We start from the raw sequence: 11,790 nt of genomic DNA, 5'->3' as shown, positions 1-11,790 counted from the left end.
TTACTACTATTGAGCAAGGTACCACCTATACTGTACCTGTGCATTTCGTTTTTCTTGCCTAAATGTAGAACCTTACTCTTTTCACCATTGAATTTCATTTTATTAGATAGTGCCCAATGTTCCAGTTTGTCAAGATCCTTCTGTAACTTAAGCCTATCTTCTGGAGTGTTGGCTATTCCTGCCAGCTTGGTGTCATCTGCAAATTTGATGAGTTCCCCATTTTTGAGCATGTGCTCAAAAGCCCAATGGGGCTTATTATCCAGGGAGGTCTTATTTTCGGGGAAACAGGGTAGACATTCAAAGACTCAAGGAAAGAAGAACTGGTCCAAAACGGTCACACTTCACATTTATTTTGGAAAAAAAAGTCTTCTTAAAAATACTCCTACAAAGATGGCGGAGTAACAGGTTCTGCGTTCTCTTTATAAATACATCGGGATGCCCTTCTCCCCTTTCCCGCGGACACCCCAAAGATGTCCGACGAAGTGCAGAGAAGAAGGCTTGGTTGGAATGGAAGACGCACCCTTGTGCGGGAGGACAAGGGCTGGAAAACCACATTTTTGTTGTTGTCGTTGTGTTGTAAAAAATGCAAATACTGTCGGGGTAAAGAACAACAGTGGCATGGACGGCCCCTGCGGAGACGAAGGGGTTATCCTTAAGACGGAGACCTGGCAATGAATTGAGATGCATCTTCGTGAAGCTTCAAGTCCTTCCAAGCTGGACGGTCCGTGAATGTCCAAAGTTCAGGACCCTCCAATTCCACACACATGCCCCACCCCCCTCCCAAAAGGAAATTACAGACAAGAGAAGAAAAATCTTAAATTTTAAATAAATACTCGCTCCCGTTGGCAGCCACTTCTCCTCCGTATAACATCGTTTCGCGCCGGATTCACTGCCGGACAACCAAAAGCCAGTTTGAAGATGGCAACCTATTTATCCAAGGGGAATGAAGTCGCCTTCCAGATGAAACACTCTTGACGGTGTTTCTTCCAACTTGCGAACCCCTTTGGCTCATCCTTAAATCAGCCTCCTTTCTCGCACCAAAGCCTTCCTCGCAGGAGGATCACAGTACCCATAAGCCTGCCATTTTATTGCTCGGCCAGGTGCAGCCTCGGGACAGTGGGACGTGAGCTCGGTAAAGTAGATGAAGGGAGGGGGGAGAAAACGAGAATTTTCCACACATGAAAACAGCCAAGCTGCGAAAAGCAACAGGCGGTGTGAACGTCGACTCCCAGAATTCTCCACGCCGGTGGGGGAATTCTGGGAGTTTAAGTCCACGGACGCCAGCTGCAGAATCGAGAAAGGAGCATTTTGTAAGCTTAGCAACCTAGAGACGGGTGGACTTCAAAGCCCAGAATTCCCCATGTGTCAAATGTGTACTTCAACTCCCAGAATTCTCCACGCTGCCTGGGGAATTCTGTGCGTTGAAGTCCACCCATCTTCAAATTGCGAAAGTCTACGACAGATAAAAGATTCTGGGACAAGCTCTTTATAAGCCAGCTTGCAGAGGGGGAGAAAAAAACCCCACATCTTAATTTGAATGAAAACGCGAGTGGGTGGGAGGAGAGGAGGCTCACAATTTGAGAAAACCCACCAGGGATAATTTGGCACGGCGAGCCAAGCCCCCTCCTCTTAAAAGGATGAGGAGGGGAAGACGAGGCAGGCTTGGAGCAGACTTCTCGTACAAAAGCGAATTTGGGTCGTTGCGCTTCCCCTTTGCAGGCATACATCAAAAGCTTTGTGTCTGTGTATGTTTGTGTTGTTTTCGAAAGGGAGACCTCCTGACACAAAACAGAGTTAATTTCCTCGCAGCCTTGTGGAAAATCCTCTCCTTCCCACTCTTTTTTTTCCTGTCCTGCCATTGCAGGGAACAACGTCCCCAGTTTTCAAAGACACAGAGGGTCATTCACTTTCCTATTAGCGTCTCGCTTTGGATCGCTCGCTCGCTCGCTTATAATTGCTTTGCGGATTCGACCTGCTTCGACTACAGGTAGTCCTCAGTTTATGGGCCACAATAGAAGTCAAACCTTCTGTCACTAAGCCAGATGGTTGTGAAGCGAAGTTTGCCCCCCCTGACAACGTTTCTCCCCACCGTTATTAAGGAGATCGCCGTTGTGGTTAAATTTGTCACACTTTTGTTAATCGAAGCGGGTTTCCTCCCTCGGCCCTGGGAGAAGGTCATAAGAGGGGATTATGTGATTCCAGGACACTGCGACCGTCATAAATACGAGTCGGTTGCCAAGTGGATTTCGATCCTGTGATTGTGGGGAGGCTGTGATGGTTGTGTGAACAATGGTTTCTACGTTTTTGCGGCTTTGAACGATCGCTGAGCGAATTGTTGTTAGGTCGAGGAGTACCTGTATCTGACAGGCTCATCCCGTACAAACGCAAACAGGAGAAAAAAAATAGGACCGCTCTCTCAACACACACACACACACACACACACACACTTAGAAGCAACTTGGTGTCAATGCCTGGCTCCTTGGGAGGAGAAACAGAATTATTATTATTATTATTTGCATTTGGAGGAGGGCGAAAATAACTCTGCCCCACCCAACCTGCTGGGGACCACCATGGCAAACGGAGGAGAAGTCATGGACAACCACAACAGAAAAGCACAACAAGTCTACAACACACTACAAAGGGAGGAAGGCCTGGTGAACATGTAGAGTGTGTCAGAGCTGCCGTTCGCAGGTGCAAAAGTGGAACGGTCTCCGGGAAGCGCCGAGAAATCCAAACTCGATCCCAAGTCGATCAAGGACCGATCTGAATTGTAGGAAGCTCCTTTAAGGACTGCGGGGAGGAAGAAGGTTGAAGAGGACATCAAAATTCGTAAAAAAAACTTCTGTCCTTCGCAGGAAAGAGGGTTTCAAAAAGACCCATCCGTAGGTAAAACCTCCTGTCTCTGGCCCCTTCTCCGGTCCAGCTCCAAAATCACATCCACCAAACCCTGGATGAGATGAAGCCTCCTTAGCTCCATTCCGAACGTTCTGAGACCTCCTGTGTAGACGGCGACGTTGAAACGGCTCGTTTGAAGGATGGATGGGGTGGAAGAGGGGCCGAGAAGGGGCCACTTGCCGTCCCTTCCCCAACTTTAGCCCTTTGAGGAGAAGGTCCCACGCCACCCACGTGGGATTTGGACGTGTCCTCCTAAATAAGAAATCCAGGGTGGCTCTGGTTTGCTCAGAGTCCGTGGCCACTCGACGCTACGTGTCCGTCTGGTTCAGGGAGCCCCGAGGCCCATGTGAAAATTGGATGCGCTCCAGGACAACGAGGGAGCGGGGCCTCTGAACCTGTGGTCGTGTGTGCGAGAAGCACATCTCAAACTTCCACGGACTGGATCTGACTCATTTGTGTCCGCATCACCTGGACGCTATTCAGAATCTTCTTCTGGTGTCCGGCCAGCGTCACTCCAACTCGCAAGATGTCTCTGGAGATGGGAAGAAGAGCAGGGGAGGGAAGATTAGGGAGGGACCGGATTGTATCGTAGGGTATTTTGCATTGTATTTTATGTTGTATTTTATATTGCATTGTATTTATTTTGTATTGTATTGTATTGCAGTGTACTGTATTGCATTTTGTATTGTTTTGTGTTTTGTGCTGTGCTGTACTGTATTTTGTATTGTTTTGTATAATTTTGTATTGTGTTTTGTTGTGTTGTACTGTATTGTATTGTATTTTGCATTTTGCATTTTACTCTACTGTATTATACTGTACAGTATTGTATTATACTGTATTGTATTTTGTATTGTAGTGTATTTTGTATTGTGTTGCACTGTACTGTATTGTATTTTGTATTCTTTTGTGTTTTGTATTGTTTTGTATTTTCTATTTTAGTGTATTTTGTATTGTGTTGTATTGTACTGTACTGTATTTTGTATTGTTTTGTTTTTTGCATTGTTTTGTATTTTATATTCTTTTGTATTTTGTATTGTAGTGTATTTTGTATTCTTTTGTATTTTGTATTGTTTTATATGTTGTATTGTAGTGTATTTTGTATTGTGTTGTACTGTACTGTATTATATTTTGTATTGTTTTGTGTTTTGTATTGTTTTGTGTTTTGTATTGTTTTGTATTTTGTATTGTGTTGTACTGTTGTGTATTTTATATTGTATTGTACTGTACAGTATTGTATCTGTATTGTATTTTGTACTGTGTTAACCTGTGTTGTATTTTGTATTGTTTTGTATTATTTTGCATTGTAGTGTATTTTGTATTCTTTTGCATTTTGTATTGTGTTGTACTGTTTCGTATTTTATATTGTATTGTATTTTGCATTTCACTGTACTGTATTGTACTGTACAGTATTGTATCCGTATTGTATTTTGTATTGTGTTAACCTGTATTGTATTTTGTATTGTTTTGTATTATTTTGTATTGTAGTGTATTTTGTATTCTTTTGTATTTTGTATTGTTTTGTATTTTGTATTGTAGTGTATTTTGTATTGTGTTGTACTGTACTGTATTATATTTTGTATTGTTTTGTGTTTTGTATTGTTTTGTGTTTTGTATTGTTTTGTATTTTGTATTGTTTTGTATTTTGTATTGTGTTGTACTGTTTTGTATTTTATATTGTATTGTACTGTACAGTATTGTATCTGTATTGTATTTTGTATTGTTTTGTATTATTTTGTATTGTAGTGTATTTTGTATTGTTTTGTGTTTTGTATTTTGTATTGTGTTGTAGTACTGAATTGTGTTTTGTATTGTTTTGTGTTTTGTATTGTTTTGTGTTTTGTATTGTGTTGTACTGTTTTGTATTTTATATTGTATTGTACTGTACAGTATTGTATCTGTATTGTATTTTGTACTGTGTTAACCTGTGTTGTATTTTGTATTGTTTTGTATTATTTTGTATTGTAGTGTATTTTGTATTCTTTTGTATTTATTGTGTTGTACTGTTTCGTATTTTATATTGTATTGTATTTTGCATTTCACTGTACTGTATTGTACTGTACAGTATTGTATCCGTATTGTATTTTGTATTGTGTTAACCTGTGTTGTATTTTGTATTGTTTTGTACTATTTTGTATTGTTATTTTGTATTTTGTGTTGTACTGTATTTTGTATTGTTTTGTATTTTGTATTTTGTGTTGTAATGTACGGTATTGTATTTTATATTGTATTCTAGCATACCTTATCTTATTTTATTTCATCATTTTATTTATGATTCTATTTTACAGGTAGCCCTTGACTTATGACCACAACCGGGGGGCCCCAACACTTCTGTTGTTAAACGAGACATTCGTTAAGTGAACTTTGCCCCCTTGCCACCGCCCTTCAGGGCATCTCTGCGCTTCTGACCTCAGTCCCCTGGTTTCGCTAATCTGACTCCCCCACGAATGGTTTTAAGTCGAGAACTACCCGAGTGCGATTTTATGCGAGGAAACGTTTTACGACTTCAACGCTTCGTGTTCTTACTCCATTGTCATCTGGGAAACCAAGTCGAAAGTGGAGAATCCATTGCTGGTGAAATTCTCTTTGTACTGGCCCATCTTGATAGCTTCCAGCCACTCGTCGACTGTGTTGAAACTGGAATAATCTGGAATTGTCCGGTCCAGCAAAGGAAGATTAATCCTGCAAAGTCAATCAAATTTTTTAAAAAATCAACTTCAATTTCAGTTTTCACACCAAGCGCATGGGGTCCTCGATTTACGGCCACAATTTTTGGTGCTCAGCGAGACATTTGCCTTGATTTTTTACGACCATTCCCTGCCACAATCCTTGCAGTTGCGAAGTTCATCGCCTGGTGGTGAAGGGAACCCAGCTTCCCCACAGGCTTCGGTCGCTAAAAGGGGATTGCGCGTCTCCTGCGACCATCATAAATATGAACCAAGCGGCGGCCTAGCGACTGAATTTGGACGCAGGGACTGTGGGCAATCTACGGCGGTTGTAAGTGTGGGGGGAAGCGCTTGTATGTCCCTTTTTTCAGGGAAGTTATGACTTCGAACAATCACTAAGCGAAAAGTTGTAAGTCGAGGACCACCTACACAATTAAACCAAACAAGGGAAATGAAACACACTGAATGCCAAGAGAAGCTGCAGATATTTGGGGAGAACTTCTAGACATTCAAAAAAAAATTCCAGAAATTGTGGCCTCTCGAAGCCCAACAGAAACAGAAGAAGGTGTGTGTGTGTGTGTGTGTGTGTGTGTGTGTGTGTGAGAGAGAGAGAGAGAGAGGGAGGGAGGGAGGGAGGGAGGGAGAGAGAGAGAGAGAGAGAGAGAGAGAGAGAGAGAGAGAGAGAGAGAGAGAGAGAGAGAGATTGATTTAAGGGTTTATTCCAAACTTGGTAACTCTCTTCAATACAGATATTACTAAACCCTTGATAGATCCCCATGTTGGGCCTCCAGTCAACCAATGTCAAGGAAGGTCCTTCAACCAATGAAGAAGACTCAAAGTCTTCTCCACAATCAAAGTCCAAGAGATTGCTTCCAGGGAAGGTCCTTCAACCAATGAAGAAGACTCAAAGTCTTCTCCACAATCAAAGTCCAAGAGATTGCTTCCAGGGAAGGTTCTTCAACCAATGAAGAAGACTCAAAGTCTTCTCCACAATCAAAGTCCAAGAGATTGCTTCCAGGGAAGGTTCTTCAACCAATGAAGAAGACTCAAAGTCTTCTCCACAATCAAAGTCCAAGAGATTGCTTCCAGGGAAGGTTCTTCAACCAATGAAGAAGACTCAAAGTCTTCTCCACAATCAAAGTCCAAGAGATTGCTTCCAGGGAAGGTTCTTCAACCAATGAAGAAGACTCAAAGTCTTCTCCATGATCAAAATCTAAGAGTTTGCTTCCAAGGAAGGTCCTTCAACCAATGAAGCTTCTCCATGATCAAAGTCCAAGAATTTGCTTCAAAGGAAAGTTCATCAACCAGCGAAGAAGACACAAAGTCTTCTCCACGATCAAAGTTCAAGAATTTGCTTCAAAGGAAAGTTCATCAACCAATGAAGAAGACTCAAAGTCTTCTCTCCGATCAAAGTCTGAGAGTTTGCTTCCTTACCCTGAGGAAAGAGGTGCCATGGCTTTCAGACTGTTGGGATTTCGGATCATCTTGTCTAGGGTGTTGACAATCTGGCCAAATTTCGGCCGGTGGTTGCGGTCCTTTTGCCAGCAGTCCAGCATGAGCTGGTGGAGAGCGCTCGGACAGTCCATGGGCGGTGGTAATCGGTAGTCTTGCTCAATCGCATTGATTACCTGCCAGGGAATGATCCATAATTTTACATCTCTTGAACCCTGGGTGAATCTTACGCTCATTTGCTCAGAACATTGGATGGGAAAAATAAATGAACTTACGTCCTGATTGGTCATATCCCAATAAGGTCTCTCCCCGTAGGACGTGACTTCCCACATGACGATGCCATAACTCCACACATCGCTGGCAGAAGTGAATTTCCGGTACTGGATGGCCTCAGGCGCCGTCCAGCGGATTGGGATCTTCCCACCCTGTGAAGAGAAGGAGAAGGATTGAGTCTGAGATGGATCGGGGTGTCCTACAGCAGGAGTCTCCAACCTTAGCAACGTTAAGAGTGGTGGACTTCAACTCCCAGAATTCTGGAAGCTGAGGTCCACAAGTCTTGACGATGCCATGATTGGAGTCCTACAGTCCTTGTCTTCTGAAGAAGGGACAACGGTTGGGTGTCTTCGTCGGACAACGAGAAATACAGGTTTCTGAGGAAGGATGGTTCCTTCCTTGAAGGAACTTCTTCTCAGCTGTTGAAAGCTGTGAGCCGAGACTCCAAAACCCATGAGCCATTTGGACTTGGGAGAGACTGAAGGACTCTAAATCAGAGTCCGAGGCAAAGTATTCCTCAAAGTTCCAGTTGATTAAGAGAGCCACATTGGCACATCTGGGAAAACCCAAATCTGAAAGCTTCCCGGTTTTCCCCACCCAGTTGAAAGTTCAAGATCTTGCCCCCACACCCACAAGTCCATCCCATGGTCCACTCTCCCACTGCCATGCTGGCAGCTTCCACCCATCCAGTTCCGGTCAGGTGCAGAGGTGCAAAGACAAAGGATGACCTTGGCTTTCTAGAAAGAATGTTGTTATGGCTGCATATCATCAAACTCCGTATTTTCCCACCATAGAAAAGGCATAGTAGAATAATAGAAAGTGTGGCGGGCCAAAGATCCCAAAGAAAAGATGGCTGCAGGCCAGACACCTCTTGGACTACAATACCCATGGAGGGCTGGAAAGGGTCGTGTCAGGTCATAGAGAGGGCCAGACTATTAGAAGTAGCCAATCTGCCACCTGAGGCCCTTAGATCATCTTCTCCAGCAGCCGAATCAGATGATGATGAGGAAGAGGAAGCAACCTGGGAGCTCTGAGGGGGAAGAGGGAATGGAAGAGAGAGTGAGTGACAGGGGTGGAGCCTAGGCTGTCCGTCAGCCCTCAAATGGAGAGTCAACAGCCCCCAGCTCTGGAGGTGGCTGGTGAAGAAGAGAAGGGACAGCTGGGTCCAGTGCCTGACGCACAGATGCACAGAAAGCAGAGAGGAGAGGAGAGCAGTGGAAATCTATGGGCCGGTCCTCGGGATGGAAGAGCCACCGCTGCTAGCGAAGCCCTCCCTAACTCTGGGGATCAAAGGCAGGGGGCGGAGAGGAATAGATGTGGCAAACAACTACTCATCTTCCGGCCGGACAGCCTTGTTAGCCTGCGGTAAGAGAGAAACTTTTTGCCGGGGCTGTCGGCGTTCCTAATTAAAGGAATTTGGGTCAGAACTTCCTCAGAAGAGGCAGAAGGTGGCAAATCCTCCCTGGACGTATCTCAGTAACCTTTCACTATCTTGTCCCACCCTCTTACCAGGGCGCTGGTGTAGGTGGGGTCCGAGGTGTCATCCTCCAGGAAGCGCGAGAGGCCGAAATCCGAAACTTTGCAGACCAGGTTGCTATTCACCAAAATGTTGCGTGCCGCCAAGTCACGGTGGACATAGTTCATGTCGGCTAGGTACTTCATGCCGGCCGCGATGCCCCTCAGCATGCCCACCAGCTGGATGACCGTGAACTGCCCGTCGTTTTGCTGAAGGGAAGGACGGGAGGAAGGGGAAAGTGGGGTGAGATCCCAGGACAGGGGAAGGAAGGGGAGAGCTGGCCAACTGGGGTCAAGGGACTCCTGGCCAGAAGAGACGGTTTCCTCCAAAAATAAGTTCTCCTCATCCTTCTGGATACCATGGACTGACTTCAAGGCATCCATTGGAAGAGAAATGGAAGGGACCTTGGAGGTCTTCTAGTCCAACCCCTTCCTCGTGTAGGAGACCCTCTACCATAACAATCAATCAACCAGAATAGACCTGGAAGGGGCTTTGGAGGTCTTCTAGTCCAGCCCCTGCTCAAGCAGGAGACCTTAGACAATTTCAATCAATCAATCAATCAATCAATCAATCAATCAATCAATCAATCAGAATAGAGCTGAAAAAGACCTTGGAGGTCTTCTAGTCCAACCCCCTGGCCAAGCAGCAGACCCTAGACCATATCAATCAATCAATCAACCAGAATAGAGCTGGAAGGGGCCTTGCAGGTCTTCTAGTCCAACCCCTGCTCAAGCAGGAGACCTTCTACCATATCAATCAATCAATCAATCAATCAACCAGAATAGAGCTGGAAGGGACCTTGGAGGTCTTCTAGTCCATCCCCCTGCTCATGAAGGAGACCTTCTACCATATCAATCAATCAATCAATCAGAATAGAGCTGGAAGGGGCCTTGGAGGTCTTCTAGTCCAACCCCCTGCTCAAGCAGGAGACCACAGACCATTTCAATCAATCAATCAACCAGAATAGAGCTGGAAGGGGCCTTGGAGGTCTTCTAGTCCATCCCCCTGCTCATGAAGGAGACCTTCTACCATATCAATCAATCAATCAATCAATCAACCAGAATAGAGCTACTTCTACATAATTTCTATTTTTATGACAACAAAAATAAGGAATGGTTTGCGAGTCCACTGAGGACTGACAACTTTATTCATGAATACTTGTAACATTGGGGACAAAATAAACCTTACCCCTCTGTAAGCTAACACTCTGGTGTGAAGTTTAGACTGATGTTTTATGACATTTTTACAAACTATAATGATGAGATATGCGTCAGCATTTTAAATTAATTGAAAGCCTTACATATTGATTGAAGGATAATAACATAGTGAAAAAGATCTGAAATGTATTCTTTCTCTTACCTTTACCTTTATTTCGATTTTTATACCGCCCCCTCTCCCCAAAGGGACTCGGGGCGGTGTACAGTCAAATAAAACAGATAAAATGGAATACAAACATACAAACATAAAAACATAGAAGAGGAGGCAATACGACACTGTACAAAGTAAAGTAGATAAAAACAATATTTCAACAATCCTAAAAATACCCAATTAAAATTACCCAGTTAAAATATATCTGCCAGGAGGTATAATAAGGTTATGAATGGTCCAGGCCGGCTAAACGGAACAGGTGAGTCTTCAGTTTTCGTCGAAAGGAGGGGAAGTCGGTGGTGGTTCTGATATCGGGGGGGGGGGAGGTCATTCCAGAGGGTTGGGCCCATCACAGAGAAGGCTCTACTCCTAGGTGCCGCCCGTTGGCATTGCTTAGTGGACGGCACCCGGAGGAGTCCTTCCCTGTGAGAGCGAATCGGTCGCAGGGAAGTGTGTGGTAGGATGCGATCCCGCAAGTACCTAGGTCTTTTAGCCATACGTAACAAAGCAGGAAGAAATTGTTATGTAGAAAAGGCTGAGTATGCCATCTTTTTCTGTGTCTTCTAGGCCAGCTTATTTATAATAATAGTGCTGATTTCCTATGAATGTTCTTGAGCAGTTTCCAAATTAGCCTGGCTGTGAGGCAGGCTAATTTGGAAATCTATGGTGCTTTGGGCCAAATCATTTATGTAGGACTTCTGTATATTGCCAAAATTGAATGAGATTGAACTGTGCTTTCTGGGCACGACTCGCCACAAGATCAGAAATGATATCCCATTGGAAAAACACCATGATAAAGGCCTTGGGTGTGCCAAAATTAAAGATAAACAAAAATGGAGCACATCAGAGTTCCTAATGAGAGCTTGACTTTGGAAAGAACAGCTAGTCCTAAAAACAACTCCCTCCCCCAAACAGCATTTCTCTCTCAAAAATAATCTTGACCATTTTGTTTTGAGAACTGTGGTGGAAACGGAGGGCAGTTGAATAGACCAGGGGTGTCCAAACTTGGGAACTTTAAGACTTGTGGACTTCAACTCCCAGAATTCCCCAGCCAGCATGGCTGGCTGGGGAATTCTGGGAGTTGAAGTCCACAAGTCTTAAAGTTCCCAAGTTTGGACACCCCTGGCATAGACAAACAATCGGGAGGCCAACAAAGGTGTGTTGTCCTTTGGTATTTCCTATACTCCAGCTGTAGCCCATCAGGGAGCCCTCTGAATATTTGGGCTTCAACTCCCAGAATTCTCAGCACCAGAGGTGGTATTCAGCCAGTTCTGACTGGTTCTGGCAAACTGGTAGCGGAAACTTTGAGTAGTTGAGAGAATCGGTAAATACCACCTCTGGCCCCACCTCCATCTATTTGCTGCCTCCTGAGTCCCAGCTGTTTGGGAGGAAATGGGGATTTTACAGTATCCTTGCCCTGGAGCGGGGTGGGAATTGGGATTTTGCAGTATCCCTCCCCTGCCACACCCACCAAGCCACGCCACACCCACAGAACTGGTAGTAAAAAAAAATGAATCACCAGACCTGCTTGCTGGCAATTCTGAGTGCTGAAGTCTGTATACCTTTGAAAGCCTGTATATCTGGAAAGAGACTTTGTTAGTCTCTTAAGCCTGTAGAAAAGTA

General features: G+C 44.4%; 1 protein-coding gene across 2 annotated transcripts in view; it reads right to left on the bottom strand.

Annotated features, from left to right (window-relative positions):
- Nucleotides 1-329: 329 nt before the first annotated feature.
- The window catches only part of EPHB2 (EPH receptor B2), a 58,138-nt gene continuing 46,677 nt past the window's right edge, over nt 330-11,790 (bottom strand). For both annotated transcript variants that reach the window (XM_081955093.1, XM_081955094.1), the window contains exons 11-15: nt 8,793-9,212; nt 7,286-7,435; nt 6,993-7,186; nt 5,419-5,574; nt 330-3,427 (exon numbers count right to left, since the gene is read on the bottom strand). In XM_081955093.1, the coding sequence (XP_081811219.1) occupies nt 3,319-3,427; nt 5,419-5,574; nt 6,993-7,186; nt 7,286-7,435; nt 8,793-9,212 (1,029 nt within the window). In that variant the 3' untranslated portion in view covers nt 330-3,318. The remainder of the gene's footprint in view (nt 3,428-5,418; nt 5,575-6,992; nt 7,187-7,285; nt 7,436-8,792; nt 9,213-11,790) is intronic.

This window comes from Natrix helvetica (assembly GCF_964273705.1).
Source record: "Natrix helvetica genome assembly, chromosome: 5".
NCBI classification, from domain to species: domain Eukaryota; kingdom Metazoa; phylum Chordata; class Lepidosauria; order Squamata; family Natricidae; genus Natrix; species Natrix helvetica.
The sequence above is the reverse complement of the archived record's forward strand: the minus strand, read 5'-3'. Positions and strand labels throughout refer to the sequence as shown.